Source organism: Monodon monoceros, unplaced genomic scaffold (assembly GCF_005190385.1).
Source record: "Monodon monoceros isolate NGI ecotype Baffin Bay Population unplaced genomic scaffold, NGI_Narwhal_1 Super_Scaffold_20, whole genome shotgun sequence".
Classification (NCBI taxonomy): Eukaryota; Metazoa; Chordata; class Mammalia; order Artiodactyla; family Monodontidae; genus Monodon; species Monodon monoceros.
The window spans coordinates 107530385-107551420 of record NW_021703777.1 but is presented as its reverse complement, the minus strand read 5'-3'; the positions used below and the strand labels follow the sequence as shown (position 1 = coordinate 107551420).

At 38.8% G+C, this 21036-nt stretch overlaps 1 protein-coding gene and 1 long non-coding RNA gene across 5 annotated transcripts in view; one reads left to right on the top strand and one right to left on the bottom strand.

The window, feature by feature from the left end:
* Positions 1-20231, top strand: part of ELOVL6 (ELOVL fatty acid elongase 6) — a 134937-nt gene extending 114706 nt beyond the window's left edge. For 3 of the 4 annotated variants that reach the window (XM_029234892.1, XM_029234891.1, XM_029234893.1), the window contains exons 4-5: positions 1303-1454; positions 17837-20208. In XM_029234892.1, the coding sequence (XP_029090725.1) occupies positions 1303-1454; positions 17837-18261 (577 nt within the window). In that variant the 3' untranslated portion in view covers positions 18262-20208. Of the gene's footprint in view, positions 1-1302; positions 1455-17836 lie in introns of all 4 variants that reach the window. The other variant, XM_029234890.1, reaches the window with a different exon arrangement.
* LOC114902575 overlaps positions 19578-21036 on the bottom strand; it is a 34943-nt gene continuing 33484 nt past the window's right edge. The window contains exon 4 of the long non-coding RNA XR_003795543.1: positions 19578-19655. This is a non-coding gene — a long non-coding RNA (uncharacterized LOC114902575). The remainder of the gene's footprint in view (positions 19656-21036) is intronic.

Genomic DNA, 21036 nt, shown 5'->3' with positions numbered 1-21036 from the left:
AATAAATGATATTGCCTCTGAAAAGAAATAAAACTCCTGTTTCCCTATTGGGTGAGGCTGCTGCTCATTTCAGTAGCTGTTCACTAGTTTATCTCTTGACTGTTTTTAATTTAATTTTCCTTTTTTAATTGGAGCATAGTTGAGTTACAATGTTATGTTAGTTTCTGGGGTACAGCAAAGTGATTCAGTTATACACACACAGATATTATTCCTTTTCATAGTCTTTTCCAATATGGTTTATTATAAGATACTGAATATAGTTCCCTGTGCTATACAGTAGGAGCTTGGTGTTTATTTTATATACAGCAATGTGTATCTATCTGCTAATCCCAAACTCCTAATTTATCCCTCCCCCACCCCCTTTTCCCCTTTGGTAACCATAAATTTGTTTTCTATGCTAACTGACTTTTAGAACCTAAAAAGGGAATGCTGCCAGAAATAGGATGGGTAAACACATCTCCCCCCATGGTCAGCCAGCTCTCCTTTCAGTCATGCGTGTGGCTTGTGAACTCTGGGACACATGCGTACAGGGTTCACTACGTGACGGACGTTGCCTGTTCCAGTTGCCAAGTCCTTTCATACTTCATGTTACATCATTGAGCTCAACACACTCCAGAGCTCTCCTGTTTCCTTAGCCATTCCTCGATAACAAGTCCATATGTCAGTTTTCTTTTCAACAATCTCACTTTTTCAACAATCTTTGAGCACCTATGCCTATGTAGAGGCAAATACAATACAGGGCACTGAAGGACAGTGTTGGAGCAGTGTCAGTGAATGGTTATGGGAGCTCAGGGAAGTGAACCTGGGTGGACTTCGGTGGGTGGAGGGGGAGTTCTGAGAGCAGAGCTAAGCCTTCTTCCTCTGGCTTCTGTGAGAAAGATGGATTAGAGAGAGAGATTCAGGGAACAGAGCCAGGCGATTTGGAGAATGATTGGACAAAGGACAGAACTGAGATAATTCTAGGAGTTTTCAGCCAACCCCATCTCATCCCAAGGGATAGTTCTCAAGCTGAAACACAAAGGTTATCAGAGTTCTTGAGATCCTGCCCTGCATCCATTCCCCTTTTCCATGACCTCTTTTTGGAACACGGGTGCAGAATAAGTGGCATGGCCTTCAGAAGAAAGCACTGAGGAGTTTTCCTACTCTTGTTTACAAAACATTTTTAAATGCTTCTGGGTAAATGCAAATGACTGTGATGCCTCTCTACCTATTTCCTGCCAATGGCAGTCTTCTAAGAATGGTTAATGTCAGATGTGAAATTATTTTCCTGAATGTTGTTTCTTTTCTCTTTTCATTATGAAGTATATTCGGTGCTCTTCGAACTGGTGCTTATATGGTGTACATTTTGATGACCAAAGGCCTGAAGCATTCAGTTTGTGACCAGGGTTTTTACAATGGACCTGTCAGCAAATTCTGGGCTTATGCATTTGTGCTAAGCAAAGCACCCGAACTAGGTGAGTGTCTTCTCTCCTTACATTTCCTCCCCCAAACCCCCACCCCTTTGTAGCTACACACCCGCAATATTTATGGAAAAACGAACAAAGAAATAATTTAAGGTCCTGTTTTACTGGTTGCAGGAAAGTTACAATGAATGAATTTGCGTTCTTGACTAACTTCCACTGTTTTTTTTCTCTCCCCTCCTTCCCTCCTTTTAAATAATTGTACATTGAATATGAAGAGCAGAATAGTTTACATAGAACATGCACGTATCCAAGCCTTACTGAAAACACACTTGCAGAGGCTTATAACATCTACCCAGCCCCTTCTCTGAGGCCATTAACAGCTGAGCTAGTATTAGAATATTGGGAAAAGTTAGCCACACAGCTATTTCCCAGTCCCACATCGAAGTGTAATTTCAGCTCTGGAGTTTGGACGCAGACTAGGAAATTCAGCTTTTTGTTTGGGTATCCTCATGTTCTCATTAACGAAATATTAAGGGTTAGTTTCTGGTGTTGTTTAATTTTAATCATCAAAGAAATAGGCCTTAGGGAAATGTAGTTCATCTTCTAGAAATTAATCCAAAATACTGGAGCTAGAAATTAATCCAATATCTATATATGTAGATTCCTAAGGTTTTTCCTTTAACTCTTTAATAGTCAATATAAGTGTGGCACAAGTTAGCAGAAACAGTGAAAAATTAAGTAGCAAGTGTTTGACACAGACACGGTTCCCCAGGAAAATCTCTCTATTGCCAGAGAAAGGGATCCACCTGTGATAATAAGCTCTGAGTTCATCCATGAGCAGCGCTGGCCAGCATCTCACAAACTGGTACATATCCTTAGGGGACGCCTGTCCATCCTCTGGGTTTCTTAATGTTTTATCTGGAATTAAGAATTGGCTTATTTCGTTCAAAATTTTTATTTATAGATTGTGTTCCGTCTCCTGTTGCTCCTAAAAAGGGGGTTAGAGGTTGTAATTTCACTATAAGTCACCTGCAGTATTAGCTATCAAGTCTTTCTGAAAGGTGCCCCTAGTTTGTGTCTGTGTCTGTTCACGATGGATATGACGTGTCTCCCATGTGTGCATCCGCCACCTATAGCCACTCTCCGCCGCAGGCTGTAACCTGATGCCTACAGAGTGCTGACAGTTGGTTTGAACTGTTGGTTTGACCACTGTCTTCCCAGGTCAAAGACAAAGGAACAGCAGCGGGGGCGGGGGGGGGGGGGAACTTCAGCGCTCACACACAGAGCCTATGAAAACAGTCTTGTGAAATGTGAAATGCATTAGTATGGATTCATTCATTTATTCCTTTAATAAATTTTTTAAATTTATTTTTCATTGAAAAATAAGTAGTTGATTTAAAATGTTGTGTTAATTTCTGCTATACAGCAAAGTGATTTAGTTATACATACCTAAACATTCTCTTTTTATATATTCTTTTCCATTATGGTTTATCACAGGATTTTAAATATAGTTCCCTGTGCTATACAATAGGACCTCATTTTTTATCCATTCTATATATAATAGTTTGCATCTGCTAACCCCAAACTCGCACTCCATCCTTCCCCTGCCCACCCCTTCCCCTTGGCAACCACAAGTCTGTTCTCTATGTCTGTGAGTCTGTTTCTGTTTCGTAGATAAGTTCAGTTGTGTTATAGTTTAGATTCTACATATAAGTGATATCATATGGTATTTGTCTTTCTCTTTCTGACTTTCTTCACTTAGTATGATAATCTCTAGTCCCATCCATGTTGCTGGAAACGGCAATATTTTGTTCTTTTTTATGGCTGAGTAGTATTCCATTGTATATATGTACCACATCTTCTTTATCTGTTCATCTGTTGATGGACATTTAGGTTGTTACCATGTCTTGGCTATTGTGAATAGTGCTGCTATGAACATAGGCATGCATGTATCTTTTTGAATTATAGTTTTGTCTGAATATATGCCCAAGAGTGGGATTGCTGGATCATATGGTAGCTCTATTTTTAGTTTTTTAAGGAACTTCCATACTGTTCTCCATAATGGCTGTACCAATTTACATTCCCACCAACAGTGTAGGAGGGTTCCCTTTCGTCCACATACTCTCCAGCATTTATTTATAGACTTTTTAATTATGGCCATTCTGACTGGTATGAGGTGGTACCTCATTGCAGTTTCAATTTGCATTTCTCTAATAATTAGCGGTGTTGAGCATCTTTTCATGTGCCTGTTGGTCATCTGTATGTCTTCTTTGGAGAAATGTCTATTTACATCTTCTGCCCATTTTTCAATTGGGTTGTTTTTTTGTTGTTGAGTTGTATGAGCTCTTTGTATATTTTGGAGATTAAGCCCTTGTTAGTCACATCGTTTGCAAATATTTTCTCCCAGTCTGTAGGTTGTCTTTTCGTTCTGTTTATGGTTTCCTTTGCTGTGCAAAAGCTTGTAAGTTTGATTAGGTCCCATTTGTTTATTTTTGCTTTTATTTCTATTGCCTTGGGAGACTGACCTAAGAAAATATTGGTAAGATTTATGTCAGAGAATGTTTTGCCTAAGTTTTATGGTGTCATGTCTTATATTTACGTCTTTAAGCCATTTTGAGTTTATTTTTGTGTATGGTGAGAGGGTGTGTTCTAACTTCATTGATTTACATGTGGCTGTCCAACTTCCCCACACCCCTTCCCATTGTATATTCTTGCCTCCTTTATCAAAGATTAGTTGACCATAGGTGTGTGGGTCCTTTAATAAATTTATATTAAGCACCTACCATGGGCCAGGCATTTAAAACATTGAAATGGAATTGCTACTTTATCAAAAAAAGAAATTTATAATATGAATTCAATGAACCAGGCCCCCAGGCAACTATTTTTAGTATTTGAATTAGGACCACTAGCTGCAACGTCTTAGGCCAGAGAAGTGTTTTTCAGACTTGGAGCTACAGACAATGCCTAAAAGTCTACAGATGTGTTTTTTAGGAATTTCAAAATTCTATGAGGATATTTTAATTTTGTGTCTTCATGTATGAATAAAAGAAAAGATTGTCTTGCCAGCTACATTTCTCATAGTGATTCTTTCTTCATTTAGAGTCATAGAGTCTCTGAGTCAGATCACTTTTTCTGAAACTGGTGTTGGTCTGAGAACGTGAGCATGTATTTTTTCTCTTGGGTTTTTGTGACGTTTCCTTTAAAATAAATTCATACATTATTAAAGTTAGAGAATTATTCAAACTGAGAGATATCATATCCCCTTGACCCCTATACTTTATTCTGTATAATAAGTATCCTTATGAATCCCCCCTGTGTTTTTGATGAAGAATTGACTACAGATACATGAATACAGTAAATGCATGAAACTTGACTCCCCTTACTTACCACCCCTGAGCACCTTTAAAATTTCCACCTCCCTACCCTCAACAAGTACTTTTTTTTTTTAAATCAGAAAAGGTGCCTCTATGCTTCTGGCCTTTAAGCCTCAAATTGCAAAGGAGCTACTTCAGTCTTTGCTTCTAGAAGTGCCCTTCCCTGCCAGGACTGCTTGTCTGTGTTCTGAGTTTTACCCAGTTGTGTTTGAGGGACTTGAAAATAAAATAGTCCCTTCTACTTTTTGAAGGAATAATATATTGAAGAGCCACTCAACCCATTCATAGTGGTCATTTTCCTTTAAAGACGTAAGTAGCCCTGTGCTCTCTGTCCTCCCAGCTTCCACGCCAGATGGACACCAACGTCTTAAGGTGATGGACAAGTTAGGATTCGTGGATGAGCACTGTTAGTGCATCACTCAGAGGTACTTGTGCTATAATCCTCTGTCTTGTTGGAGTGTTGTTGGTCCTGAGGATGTTACTGAATCACCTGTCTTAACTAATCTAGGCCCGAACATGCCACTCCCTCCTGCCCCCATGTAGACCTTGTAATTGGACACAATTCTGTTCCCTCTTGAGCCCAAAGGAGCTGTACTCTAGTCCCCTGTGCCACTGGCTTGATCATTGCTTTCCCTGGAGAAGCCTCATTCACCACAATAGTTTATAGGTTGGATATCAAACAATCCATTCCTTCACACTTCAAACGTGGGATTGAAGTGTCCGACAATGGGCTGAAGAGCTGAAAAAAATTAAATCCCAAACTTGACACAGCTCAAAAATAATGAGGCTAGTGTGACACCAATTCTTCATGTAATTTCAGATCCGATATTTTCATGGTCTGAGTACCCTTTTTCATTTCTAAAATATGACTTATTCTCTTTCAAATATCCTGGATCTTACTTCATAGCAGTCTTCCCAAAGTAAATTGCTGAATCAAAACAGATCCAAAAATCAGTTCACCTAATTTAGTGAACATGTGTGCTTGGATGGTTTTTTGTTCGTTTGAGAAGTTAAATTCCTTCCCTGTTTTTCACTCTTAGAAAACTTTGTCACTACTATTTAATCAAGAAAGCTTTATGCATTTGGATTACTTAGAACTTTTCTTATTTTTAGGTCCCCAATTCTTCTTTTCAATTCTCTAAGATTCTGGACTCCCTATGTGTACCAGAAAGAAAAGGTCTTGTGAGAAAAAAGCACAGTTCTTCAATGTTCAATACTGAAACTCTATTTCCCCCCCAAAACCTGCATGCCTGCAGTTTTCACTGAAGTAGTTTTTTATTGTGGCAAAACATACATAAGCTTTGCCATTTCTAAGTGTACAAGGCTGCAGCATTAAGGACGTTTGCAATGTTGTGCAACCATCACCACCATCCATCTCCAGCACTTCTACCTTCCCCAACGGAAAACTCTGTGCCTGTTAAACACTAACATTCCCCCTTCACTAGACTCTGTTTTCAGCAGAAAACAATGAGCTCATTTCAGTGAATTCCAGGGCTACAGTCTACTAGAATAAGTAAGGGGAAGAGAGCCACCAACCTGCTTTGTGTGCCAAAATCTTTGAGTGACTACTGTTTGAATTATATTAAAACCTGCTGAGATTTTGTTTTGTTAGAACTTGGAAACATCTGCTCTGAGTCTAGGTCCTTGCTCAGTTGAGCTTGTCATTGTTTTTGAAACTCTGACTCAGCAGAGCTCCACCTAACTCTCAGAAGAGAGGGGCACAGCCATCTGTAACAAACCACACACACAGTGGGCTCCCCATCGCGGTGGCCACGCATGCCCTGTGGCTTCTAAGTGCTCATGAACTTCTCCAGAGCTGCACACAGGGCTACACTTAATAGCACATGGGCAGAAGGCATAGTTCAGGAGGAACACTTAGGTATGTGATCACCGGGTCCTGCCTGCAGTCTGGCTCTTGATGGAAAATAGCTGAACCAAAGGTTAGAGAGACTTGTAAAGAACATGAGCCAGAGGAAGCTAAGATATGGGACACGGCCGAAACGTTCATGAGTCAGAAGTCCCACTGCTTACACTTGGCCAAAATACTTTCCATAATGCTAACAGGACCTTTGGCCAAGAAAGATTGGTTGGCCAACATTGCATCCACAGTCCCTATCTTTTGTTTGTATTTCTAGGTCACTCTGTAGCTTTTGACAGGCCTGGAAGTGCCATCCTCTTGGTGTAACTGGCTCATGACAAATTAAATGGGCTATTAAGTGGTTTTCCCCAGAGGAAAAATAATTCATAACTGCCAGAGTTGCGTGACTGTAGCATCTCAGCTGCGATATCAAAAGAACCATGAGAGGTCTTGGGGAGCTCTTTCTGGAACCCCACCAGCTTCCTCTCACCCAAGGAAAACTACCCTTCTCTGGGTTGGTGGCCTGCTTGGGGACAGTAATCTTGATATGGCATTGGAATGCTACTCCTGAGAGGCTCAGGGCCATTACCGGAAGATCCTCATCTTCTTTACTCCATCTATCATCCTGCATATCTGTTCTGAGAAAAATTCTTATGCGTATCTAAATTAATTTCATTTTGAAGATCTCATGACATGTCCTTTGCCCCCACCTCCCCATATTAAATGGAAACACCTAGTGTGTCTCAGATCAAGCCTGAGACCACCCCCCCGACTCAGACAGGAAAAACACAAAGCTATGTTCAATTCCAGGTTTGTAGCTTCTATGTTAGCCCATTCTAACATGGTCTGTGCTTTGTCCCCTACCACTCTTCCCACACTGAAATCGTTCTTTAGACAATAAAGTTTTACATAAAAGTGGTGATAGAGTTAAAACTAAATCTAAAGAATTTAAAAGGATAAAATGCTCATTACTTTAAGGCAAATAACTTTTATTACAATATGTTTGAATATTGTTCAGGATTTATATTTATTGTAGTTAATACTTAGAGACTCATAAAAAAAATCTCAATTACGAATGAATAAATTTGTTTTTAACGTACAATTCCTTGGACTTCTACCTTCTTTCCACTGGGAACAAAGGTAGCCTGGAACTACTGTGTCTACGTTATAGTCCATAGAAGGAAGGGGAGGCGCAGAGTAGTAATTACACAGAAGTAGTGGATCTTTGACAAGCACACAAAAATAGCACAGTTTAACATAAGTAAGTAGACCCCAGGTCTCCTAACACTAGTTGTGTCCCTTAAGCGTACAAGTGAGAGTTACTATCACCATTGATCGTTATTAGTCTGTCTGACATTTACAGGCTTAATATGTTAGGCATCTCATAATAGAGAAGAGGACTTCAAAGAAAATTTTATAAGAGGTTCAGAAATGCAGCAGCTGGAAATTTTCCTTTTCTGTTCTAAACAAATAATAATGTTGGGGTATTTTGTTTGTTTTTTGTTTTTTTTCATATTCCCTAGGTAGCAGCTGACTTTATTTTTTATTGAAGAAGAGCTGATTTACAGTCTTGTGTTAGTTTCAGGTATACAGCAAAGCGATTCAGTTATTTTTTTTTCAGCTTTTTTCCCATTATAGGTTATTACAAGATCTTGAATATAGTTCCCTGTGCTATACAGTAAATCTTTACTGTTTACCTAACTTATCCCTCGCCCTGCCCCCACTTTCCCCTTTGGTAACCATAAGTTTGTTTTGTATGTCTGTGAGTCTGTTTTTGTTTTGTAAATGAACTCATTTGTATATAGTTTAGATTCCACGTGTAAGTGATAGCATATAATATTTGTCTTTGTCTGACTTCACTTAGTGTGGTATTCTCAAGGTCCATCCATGTTGTTGCAAACGGCAATATTTCATTCTTTCTTATGGCTGAGTAATATGCCACTGCATACATACACCACATCTTCTTTACCCGTTTCATCTGCTGATGGACACTTGGGTTGCTTACAGTACGGCTGTCGACACTGGGGTGCGTGTATCTTTTCGAATTAGAGATTTTGTCTTTTCAGGATGTATGCCCAGGAGCGAAATTCCTGGGTCATATGGTAGCTCTGTTTTTTACTTTTTCTTTTTTAAAATATTTATTTATTCGGTTGCGCCGGGTCTTAGTTGTGGCAGACAGGCTCCTTAGTTGTGGCATGCAAACTCTTAGCTGCGGCATGCATGTGTGATCTAGTTCCCCGACCAGGGATCGAACCCGGGTCCCCTACACTGGGAGCGTGGTGTCTTATCCACTGCGCCACCAGGGCAGTCCCTATTTTTACTTTTTTGAGGAACCTCCATATTGTTCTCCATAGTGGCTGTACCAATTTACATTTGCACCAACAGCGTAGGAGGGTTCCCTGATGATAGTCATTCTGATTGGTGTGAAGTGATGCGTCATTGTAGTTTTGTTTTGCACTATGAGAAGTAATAATGTTTAACAGTTCAGTAGGGAAATAAACTAATAGCTTCTGCTGAGTGGAATAGGGCACCACCTGTATTATTCCAACCACAGCCATCAGAACCTTAAAAGTCTTTCCAAGATCCAGCATTATCTGACCTTCCTTTGTATGAGATGTTTTAGGGCATCCTTGAAGTATGAGGGATAAGACAAGGGTAAGTACTAAGTTCCCTTGTGCTTAATTAAATTTCAGAATAAGAAGAGGGACCACCTAGATCTCCTTGTTATACAAAAAGAAGTCAAGTTCGAGTTCACCAAAGGTCACGACGGATATTGGTTTTTCCCATATCTGAAAACCACAGAGATAGGAAAGAGAATGAAGCATCTGCCTGCATAAATCCTGTTTCTGTCTCACATGGGACAGAAACAGGATTTATGCAGGAAGATGCTTTTTTTTTTTTGGACTCATTAATGGAATCGGGTGTATTTGTTACTGTGCTTGCTCTTCCTCCATTTTTACGTAAGTGTTCTAAAGTATATTTTTCAGAACCCCTAGATTTTTAAGAGAGTCACTGCAGATTAATAGCATCTACCTGACTGAGCACCATTCTTGCTTCTATAATATGAATTCTCTACCTTAGACACAGTGATCTTTTGGATAGTCGAAATAGCTCAGATGGGAGAGCATTAGACTGAAAAAAACAGTGGCCTTTTTCTTCAAGGGGGATAGTATTAGTAAAATTTTGGATAGATCCTGGAAAGCTTTTTCAAAGTTAATTCCATAAAAATGTGTGTCATTCTCAGTTTTTTATCACTTGATTCATTGGTACCAAAATATTCCTATTATCCTCTTCAGTAAATACAGTAGAAGGTAATTTTTTTTCTCTTTTCCTATTTTTGCCTTTTATTTAATTTTTTTTAATTTAATTTTTATTTTATATTAGTGTATAGTTGATTTACAATGTTGGGTTAGTTTCAAGTGTACAGCAAAGTGATTCACTTATAAATATACACATATCCGTTCTTTTTCAAGTTCTTTTCCCAAATAAGTTATTACAGAGTATTGAGTAGAGTTCCCTGTGCTATACAGTAGGTTCATGTTGATTATTTATTTTATATATAGTAGTGTGTATCTGTTAATCCTAAACTCCTAATTTATCCCTCCCCCTGCCTTTTCCCTTTGGTAACTATAAGTTTGTTTTCAAATCTGTTTCTGTTTTGTAAATAAGTTCATTTGTATCATTTTAAGATTCCACATATAAGTGATACCATATGATATTTGTCTTTGTCTGACTTACCTCACTTAATATGATCATCTCTAGGTCCATCCATGTTGCTGCAAACGGCATTATTTCATTCTTTTTTATAACTAATATTCCATTGTATATACACATTGTATATATGTACCACATCATCTTTATCCATTCCTCTGTCAATGGACATTTACATTGCTTCCATGTCTTGCCTATAGTAAATAGTAATAGTGCTGCAATAAACATTGGGGTGCATGTATCTTTTCAAATTACATTTTTTTCTGGATATATGCCCAGGAGTGGGATTGCTGGATCATACGGTAGTTCTATTTTTCATTTTTTAAGGAACCTCCATACTGTTCTCCATGGTGGCTCTACCAATTTACATTCCCACCAACAGTGTAGGAGGGTTCCCTTTTCTCCATACCCTCTCCAGCTTTTTTTTTTTTTTTTTTTATGGTACGCGGGCCTCTCACTGCTGTGGCCTCTCGTGTTGCGGAGCACAGGCTCCGGACGCGCAGGCTCAGCAGCCATGGCTCACGGGCCCAGCCGCTCTGCGGCATGTGGGATCCTCCCGGACAGGGGCACGAACCCATGTCCCCTGCATCGGCAGGTGGACTCCTAACCACTGTGCCACCAGGGAAGCCCTCCAGCATTTATTGTTTGTAGACTTCTAAAAATTTTTTATTGGGAGTATAGTTGATTTACAATGTAGTGTTAGTTTCAGGTGTACAGCAAAGTGAATCAGTTATACATATACATATTCCACTTTTTTTTTTTTAGATTCTTTTCCCATATAGGTCATTACAGAGTATTGAGTAGAGTTCCCTGTGCTATACAGTAGGTCCTTATTAGTTATTTATTTTATATAAAGTAGCATGTATATGTCAATCCCAATCTCCCAATTTATCCCTTCACCCTCTTATCCCCTGGTAACCATAAGTTTGTTTTCTACATCCGTGAATGTATTTCTGTTTCGTAAATAAGTTCCATATATACAATGGAAGATTACTCAGCCACAAAAAAGTACAAAATAACGCCACTTGCAGCACCATAGATGGACCTAGAAATTGTCAAACTGAGTGAAGTAAGTCAGACACAGAAAGACAAATATATTATATTGTTTACATGTAGAATTTTTTTTAAAAAGGGTATTGTTTGTAGACTTTTTGATGATGGCCATTCTGATCAGTGTGAGATCATACCTCATTGTAGTTTTGACTTGCATTTCTCTAATACTTATAGTGATGTTGAGCATTTTTTCATGTGCTTTTTGGCCATCTGTATGTCTTCTTTGGAGAAATGTCTATTTAGACCTGCCCATTTTTTGATTGGGTTGTTATTTTGATATTGAGCTGCATGAGCTGTTTGTATATTTTGGAGATTAATCCCTGTCGATCACTTCATTTGCAAATATTTCCTCCCATTCTGTGGGTTGTCTTTTCGTTTTGTTTGTGGTTTCCTTTGCTGTGCAAAAGCTTTTAAGTTTAATTAGGTCCTATTTGTTTATTTTTGTTTTTATTTCCATTACTGTAGGAGCTGGACCAAAAAAGGATTTTGCTGTGATTTATGTCAAAGAGTGTTCTGCCTATGTTTTCCTCTAAGAGTTTTATAGTATCCAGTCTTATATTTAGGTCTTTAATCCATTTTGAGTTTATTTTTGTGTATGGTGTTAAAGAATGTTCTAGTGTCATTCTTTTACATGTAGCTGTCCAGTTTTCCCAGCACCACTTACTGAAGGGACTGTCTCTTCCCCATTTTATATTCTTGCATCGTTTGTCATAGATTAATTGACCATAGGTGCGTGGGTTTATTTCTGGGCTTTCTATCCTGTTCCATTGATTTTTTGTGCCAGTATCATACTGCTTTGATGACTGTAGCCTTGTAGTATAGTCTGAAGTCAGGGAGCCTGATTCCTCCAGCTTCGTTTTTCTTTGTCAGGATTGCTTTGGCTATTTGGGGTCTTTTGTGTCTCCATATAAATTTTAAGACTTTTTGTTCTAGGTCTATGAAAAATGCCATTGGTAATTTAATAGGAATTGCATTGAATCTGTAGATTGCATTCAATAGTATAGTCATTTTAACAATATTCATTCTTCCAATCCAAGAACATGGTATATTTTTCCATCTGTTTGTGTCATCTTCAGTTTCTTTCATCAGCATCTTATAGTTTTTGGAGTACAGGTCTTTTGCCTCCTTAGGTAAGTTTATTCCTAGGTATTTTATTCTTTTTGATACGATGGTAAATGGGATTGTTTCCTGTATCACTCTTTCTGATCTTTTGTTGTTAGTGTATACAAATGCAACAAATTTCTGTGTATTAATTTTGTAACCTGCAACTTTACCAAATTTGTTGATTAGCTCTAGTAGTTTTCTGGTAGCATCTTTAGGATTCTCTATGTATAGTATCATGTCATCTGCAAACAGTGACAGTTTTACTTCTTCTTTTCCAATTTGTATTCCTTTTATTTTTTTTTCCTCTGGTTGCCGTGGCTAGGACTTCCAAAACTATGTTGAATAAAAGTGGTGAGAATGAACATTCTTGTCTTGTTCCTGCCCTTAGAGGAAATGATTTCAGCTTTTCGCCATTGAGTATGACATTAGCTGTGGGTTTGTCATATATGACCTTTATTATGTTGAGGTGTATTCCCTCTATGCCCACATTCTGGAGAGTTTATCATAAATGGGTGTTGAACTTTGTCAAAAGCTTTTTCTATTGAGATGATCATCTGGTTTTTATTCTTCAGTTTATTAATGTGGTGTATCACAATGATAGATTTGCAAATATTGAAAAATCCTTGCATCCCTGGGATAAATCCCACTTGATCATGGTGTGTATGATCCTTTTAATGTATCATTGGATTTGGTTTGCTAATATTTTGTTGAGGATTTTTCTATGTTCATCATTGATATTGACCTGTAATTTCTGTGTGTTTGTGTGTCTGTGTGTGTGTGGTATCTTTGTCTGGTTTTTGGTATCAGGGTGATGGTGGCCTCAGTTTGGGAGTGTTCCTTCCTCTGCAATTTTTTGGAATAGTTTCAGAAGAATAGGTGTTAACTCCTCTGTAAATGTTTGGTAGAAGTCACCTGTAAAGCCATCTGGGCCTGAACTTTTGTTTGTGGAAGATTTTAATCACAGTTTTAATTTCATTACTTGTGATTGGTCTGTTCATATTTTCTATTTCCTCCTGGTTCAGTCTTGGAAGTTTGTACCTTTCTAAGAATTTGTCCATTTCTTCTAGGTTGTCCATTTTATTGGCATATAGTTGCTTGTAATAGCCTCTTATGATCCTGTGTATTTCTGTGTTGTCAACTGTAACTTCTTTTTTATTTCCAATTTTATTGATTTGAGCCCTCTCCCTTTTAGTCCTTGATGAGTTTGGCAAAAGGTTTATCAATTTTGTTTATCTTTTCAAAGAGTCAGCTTCTAGTTTCATCGATCTTTTCTATTGTTTTCTGTATTTCTATTTCATTTATTTCTGCTCTGATCTTTATTATTTCTTTCCTTCTACTAACTTTGGGTTTTGTTTGTTCTTCCTTCTCTAATTGCTATAGGTGTAAGGTGAGGTTGTTTATTTGAGATTTTTCTTCTTTCCTCAGGTAAGACTGTATCACTATAAATTTCCCTCTTAGTACTGCTTTTGCTACATCCCACAGGTTTTGGATCATTGAGTTTTTGCTTTCAATTGTCTCTAGGAGTTTTTTTATTTCCTCTTTGATTTCTTCAGTGATCCCTTGGTTGTTTAGTAACATATTGTTTAACCTCCACATTTTTGTGTTTCTTAGTTCTTTTTTTTTCTTGTAATTGATTTCTAATCTCATAGCATTGTGGTCAGAAAAGATACTTGATATGATTTCAATTTTCTTAAATTTACTGAGGCTGGCTTTGTGGCCCAGCATGTGATATGTCCTGAAGAATGTTCCATGTGCACTTGAGAAGAATGTGTAGTCTGCTGCTTTTGGATAGAATGCTCTATAAATATCAATTAAGTCCATCTGGTCTAATGTGTTATTTAAGGCCTGTGTTTCCTTATTGATTTTTCTCTGGATGATCTGTCCATTGATGTAAGTGGGTTGTTAAAGTCCCCCACTATTACTGTGTTACTGTCAATTTCTCCTTATATGGCTGTTAGCATTTGCCTTATATATTGAGGTGCTCCTATGCTGGGTGCCTATATATTTACAATTGTTATATCTTCTTCTTGGATTGATCATTATGTAGTGTCCTTCTTTGCCTCTTGTAATGGTCTTTATTTTTATTTTATTTTGCTGTACGCGGGCCTCTCACTGTTGTGGCCTCTCCCGTTGTGGAGCACAGGCTCCGGACGCACAGGCTCAGCGGCCATGGCTCACGGGCCCAGCCACTCCGCGGCATGTGGGATCTTCCCAGACTGGGGCACGAACCCGTGTCCCCTGCATCAGCAGGCGGATTCTCAACCGCTGCACCACCAGGAAAGCCCAACGGTCTTTGTTTTAGAGTCTATTTTGACTGATATGAGTATTGCTACTCCAACTTTCTTTTGATTTCCATTTGCATGGAATACCTTTTTCCATCCTCTTTCAGTCTGTATGTGTCCCTAAATCTGAAGTGGGTCTCTTATAGACAGCATATATACGGGTCTTATTTTTGTATCCATTCAGCCAGTCTATGTCTTTTGGTTGGAGCATTTGACCCATTTACATTTTAAGGTAGTTATCAATATTATGTTCTTATTGCCATCTTGTCAATTGTTTTGGATTTGTTTTTGTAGATCTTTATTTTTCCCTTCATATTTTGGTTCCCTTCTCTTGTGATTTGATGACTACCTTTAGAGTTGTATTTGGATTGCTTTTTCTTTTGTGTGTGTTTATCCATTGCAGATTTTTGGTTTGCAGTTACTATGAGGTTTTGATATAGCTGTCTATATATAGACAAGATTGAAATTAAGAGACCAGCAACTTAAAACAAATGCATTTCCAATATCCTGCATTTGTACTCTCCTCTCCTCTTCTCATGATTGCTCATTTTGACATCTTATTTGTGTGTGGATGATTTCCTACCTTTACTGTGTTTTTGCCTTTACCAGCAAGCTTTCCCATTCGTAATTTTCCTGTTTCTAGTTGTTGCCATTTCTTTTCTGCCTAGAGAACTTCCTTTAGCATTTGTTGTAAAGCTGGTTTGGTGATGCAGAATTCTCTTAGCTTTTGCTTGTCTGTAAAGCTTTTGATTTTTCCGTCAAATCTGAATGAGAGCCTTGCTGGGTAGAGTATTCTTGGTTGTAGTTTTTTTTTCCCTTTCATCACTAAATATATCATGCCACTCCCTTCTGGCCTGCAGAGTTTCTGTTGAAAGATCAGCTGATAACCTTGTGGGGATTCCCTTATATATTATTTGTTGCTTTTCCCTTGTTGCTTTTAATAGTTTTTCTTTGTCATTAATTTTTGTCAGTTTGATTAGTATGTGTCTCAGCGTGTTCCTCCTTGGGATTATCCTGTATGGGACTCTCTGCACTTCCTGGACTTGAGTGTTTCCTTTCCTACGTTAGGGAAGTTTTAGGCTATAATCTCTTCAAATAATTTCTCAGGCCCTTTCTCTCTCTCTTCTCCTTCTGGGACCTCTATAATGCGAATGTTGGTGCATTTAATGTTGTCCCAGAGGTCTCGTAGACTGTCCTCATTTCTTTTCATTCTTCTTTCTTTATTCTGTTCCACAGCAGTGATTTCCACCAATCTGTCTTCCACCTCACTTATTTATTCTTCCTCGTTTATTCTGCTCATGATTCCTTCTAGTGTATTTTTCCTTTCAGTTATTGTACTGTTCATCTCTGTTCTTTAAAGCTTCCAGCTCTTTATTAAACATTTTTTGTATCCTCTCAGTCTATGCCTCCATTGTTATTCCAAGATCTTGGATCATCTTTACTATCATTACTCTGAGTTCTTTTTTGGGTAGATTGTCTATCTCCATTTCACTTAGTTCTTCTGGGTTTTATCTTGTTCCTTCATCTGGAACGTATTTCTCTGCCATCTCATTTTGTCTAACATTTTGTGTTTGTGGTCTCCGTTCCTCAGGCTACAAGATTGTAATTCTTAGTTCTAGTGTCTGCTCCCTGGTGGGTGAGGTTGGTCCAGGGACTTGTGTAGGCTTCCTGGTGGGAGGGACTGGTGCATGTCCACTGGTGGGTAGAGATGGGTCTTGTCCCTGTTGTGGGCAGGGCCATGTCAAGGTGTGTGTTTAGAGGTGGCTGTGAGGTCAGTACAACTTTAGGCACCCTGTCTGCTGATGGGTGGGGCCAGGTCTTGGTGCCAAAATGGCAGCCTCTGGGAGAGCTCATGCCAATGAGTGTTCTCTGGGGTGTCTGCCATCAGTGTCCTTGCCCCCATAGTGACCATAGCCTTGTCCCTGCAGGAGGCTCTCCAAGACCAGCAGGTAGGTCTGGCTCAAGCTCATATGAAATCAGTGCATTGCCCTGGGTCCCAGTGCAGGTGAAGCCTTGTGTGCACCCTCTGAGAATGGAATCTGTTTCCCCCAGTCCTGTGGAGCTCCTGCACTCAAGCCCTGCTGGCCTTCAAAGCGAAATGCTCTGGTGGCTCATTCTCCTGATGCCAGACCCCCAGGCTGGGGAGCCTGATGTGGGGCTCAGAACTCTCACTCCTGTGGGAGAACCTCTGCAATATACTTTTGCAGTCTGTTGGTCGCCCACCCAGCAGGTGTGGGATTAAATTATATTGCAAAAGTGCACCTCCTACCATCTCATTGTGGCTTCTTCTTTGTCTTTGGGTGAAGAATATCTTTTTTGGTAGGTTCAAGTCTTTTTTGTCGATGGTTGTTCAGCAGTTAGTTGGGATTTTGGTGTTTTTGTGAGAGGAGGTGAGCTCAAGTCCTTCCTCTCTGCCATCTTGTCTCTCATCCCAGAATAGCCTTTTGTTTAAATTTTACTTTCCTAACCTCCACATGTCAAGGCTTCACACTTTATTGGGAGCTTACAAAGATATGTTTTTAAAGAGTACCTTTATCATGGACGAAAGAAAAGTGTCTTTTTACTACTCCAGAGAGGCCTAAGAACATTTTGCTGGGCACTTGAATTCTAATTTGTTTCTCTTGATTAATAAATATCATTTGACTCTTCCAGGTGATATTTCCTAAAATGCATGGCTGAGTTGGAAATGGACAACACGGTTACTAGTGTCCCTTCCAAATTAAAAATTAATATGATTTTGTGCAAAACACCTTTCTAAAAGTAACATTTATTGAGCGCTTACCATGTGCCAAGAGGGCATGTTGAGTATCCTATTTAATCCTCAGATAATTTCAAACTATTATTATCCCCATTTTACAGATGATGAAATGGGAAAATAGGATAAATAACTTGCCCAGGGTCCCTGAGCTAGTAAATATCAGTCCAGGATTCTAACCCAGTCCATCTCATTCTCAAGTGCCAATTCAAGACATCTACCTTCTTGCAGAGATAACAGATTATGATTTTGTTATGGTCAAGGGGCTCATGTCCATTTTTTTCTTTGTCTTTCAGGAGATACAATATTCATCATTCTGAGGAAGCAGAAGCTGATCTTCCTGCACTGGTACCACCACATCACTGTGCTCCTGTACTCCTGGTACTCCTACAAGGACATGGTTGCCGGGGGTGGTTGGTTCATGACTATGAACTATGGCGTGCACTCCGTGATGTACTCTTACTATGCCTTGCGAGCAGCGGGTTTCCGAGTCTCCCGGAAGTTTGCCATGTTCATCACCTTGTCCCAGATCACTCAGATGCTGATGGGCTGTGTCGTTAACTACCTGGTCTTCCACTGGATGCAGCATGACCAGTGTCACTCTCACTTTCAGAACATCTTCTGGTCCTCACTCATGTACCTCAGCTATCTTGTGCTCTTCTGCCACTTCTTCTTTGAGGCCTACATTGGCAAGATGAGGAAAACAACGAAGGCTGACTAGTGTCGGAACTGAGGAGGAAGCCATAGCTCAGGGTCATCAAGAAAAATAATAGACAAAAGAAAATGGCACAAGGAATCACATATGGTGCAGCTAAAACAAAACAAGACATGAGAAAACACACAACCCAAAGCAGCTTAGGGATAATTAGGTTGAGTTAACCCAGTAAGTTTATGATCCTTTTTGGGTGAGGACTCACTGAGTACACCTCCATCTCAAAGGACTGCTGCTGGAAGACCCCATTCCCTCTTTATCTGTCAACTCTAGGACAAATGAGAACAAAAGTGGGCCAGAGGCAGAGAAAGAGAAGGCAAACAAAAGCTATTAACAGTATATGAAAAAAAAGTGTATTTACTAAGTGTTATATTTCTCTAAGGATCAAAGAAGTTTACTTAAAAAACTGTGCGAACCCATACACACAATCCTTTCTAATCTTTTTTGACACTAAACTGGAGCCAACAGAAAAGATAAAAATGGAAGAGACACAGGATGTATATCTAGAACAATAATGCTTTTGCAAAAATGAAAGCCTTTTTAAGAAAGGTTGGCAGTTGTAGCCCCCATGAGAAAAGATGTCTTACTCACCTCCTGAGAAAATGGATATAAACAACTACATTTCAACTAAGAGGCTTGTTTCCCTTCATCGCACAGCCTCAGTCTAGTGAGTTTGCCAAAACCAAACGGGACACAATATTTTTCCAGGGTTCTTCCTGGAAGGAAGGAAATAATGCAGCCCAGTTCCTAAAAGGGCAGCCCCATCTCAGAGCATTTCTGATAGTTTAATTTCTACCCCTAAATGAGGTAGGAAGCATTATCCTTTGTTCTGTTGCCTCAGGCTTTCAAACAGAGGAGTAAATACAGAATAAAAAAGATACAACTCAATCAAATGATTTGAAAAACCGACTCTACTACCTGTAAAAAGGTGCAGCGCTGTACCGTTCTTGAGCTGGGAAAGAGAAAAAGACAGTGGGAAAGGAGCCGAAGATCAATATAATAGACAATAAGTATACCCCTCCCTCGGTGACTTCACACATATTCATAACTTTCAAATGGAACCCTGTGGTACAGTCCATATTGTCTATATTTTTGTGAATTTCAAACAACCTGCAGGGCTGCTCTTGATCTTGGGTAAACACTGTGTTTCTGCATCATCTGCGTTCGCTCCCTAAGGCAATGCAGAGGTGTTTAAAGTGCCCTCTGCTGGTCGAGCGGAGATACTTTGACAAACACACTTCATGGCAAGTTTGGCTGGAACAGTTGACAACAAAGGGCCCCTTATAGACTTATTCTTCAAATTTTAAATGATCTAAAATACTCACCATATTTTTGGCCAAATCAGAAGACATTCTTCCTGCTTCAAGTCAGCTTCAGAAATTTTTTTAAAAGGGACTTTTGCTCTGGAACTCAGAAAATCGATTTATTAAGAGCCATATTCTTAAAAAAAAAAAAACAAAAGCTCGATAATATAATACCTGTAATATTTCAGTCCTTCTCAAGCCAAATAAATGTGTAAACATTCCTAGTATTTCAAAGAAGCAATTATGTCAAGTTGTTCAATGTGATATAATAGTATTCTCATTGGTTAAGTAGCTTAAGATTAGACAAACTAGATGAAAAAATTAGGGGCCACTACACTGCATAGATTAGACACACATAACCACACATATAGGCACACAGATGAGGGGTCCACCGAACTTCAAAGCCCAAATGAATAGAAACACATTTTCTGGCTAGCAGAAAAAGAAGCTGTTGTTTATCTTTCTTGCTTTATTTGAGAGTGTACAGAAAAGGGATTTTTCAAATTATTTTTATATTATTTTAGCTTTAATTGTGCTGTCATTCATGAAACAGAGCTGCTCTGCTTCTCTGTCAGAGATGACAAGGGCTTTCTCAGCATCTCGTTTATGTGTGGAATTGAAAAGAATAAAATTTTATTCCATTCTGTGTGAATGGTCTGAACCATGAACAAAGAATCCGTGCAAACCAAGTCATGACTGATGGGGTGGAGGGCGGGGGGTATGCAGGGAAGGGAAGCTGTTACACCTGTGTTAAATTATTGTGAACAGTCTATGATGTCTTGACGTTGGTTCATAGATGAATTGATGGAGGAATGTATTATTTTTAGGGCAAAAACTGACACGAGCTGAAAAGATAAGGATCTATTAGTTATAGCAGGACCTAAGATGCAAATAATGTTATTTTGAGCTTTGAAAATATATGATACTGTGCAATAAGCTTTTTTTCTTAGAAAAAAAGCAGAATAATTAAAATGAGGAAAAGGCCAAATAACAGTTGACTTAAGCTCTAACTGGCCCTTCAGTTAAACTCAACTCTGGTTGATTTAATTTAATTATTTAATCCATTGATTTATCAGTGATCCTTTAATGCAGGTTAGAATAAGGAAATGAGCATAGACCTTAAATAGACCCTAAATGATGCTTCCAAAGCACTTTCATCTTGATACAGGTTCATACTTGTGTTCCCTTGTGAGATAATTTAGAATTTTTGTTTACAGATTGAATGTCTAATAAATAGTTTTAAAATTAGGTAAATATATCTAAAGGCATTTCCGATGATTATCATGGGAGGGAAAAAGAAAACACACCTGTAAAAAAAAAATCTAAATTCTGGTATTACAGGTTCAGTATAATGTTTTTAACATCTCAGCTTAACTGCTTAATTATATCAAGATACAAGGCTGGACCACTAGCCCATGGCAAATCTGAAGCCTATCTGAGAACTGACTGCCACACAGAGAATCCTGCTGTCACTTAACAT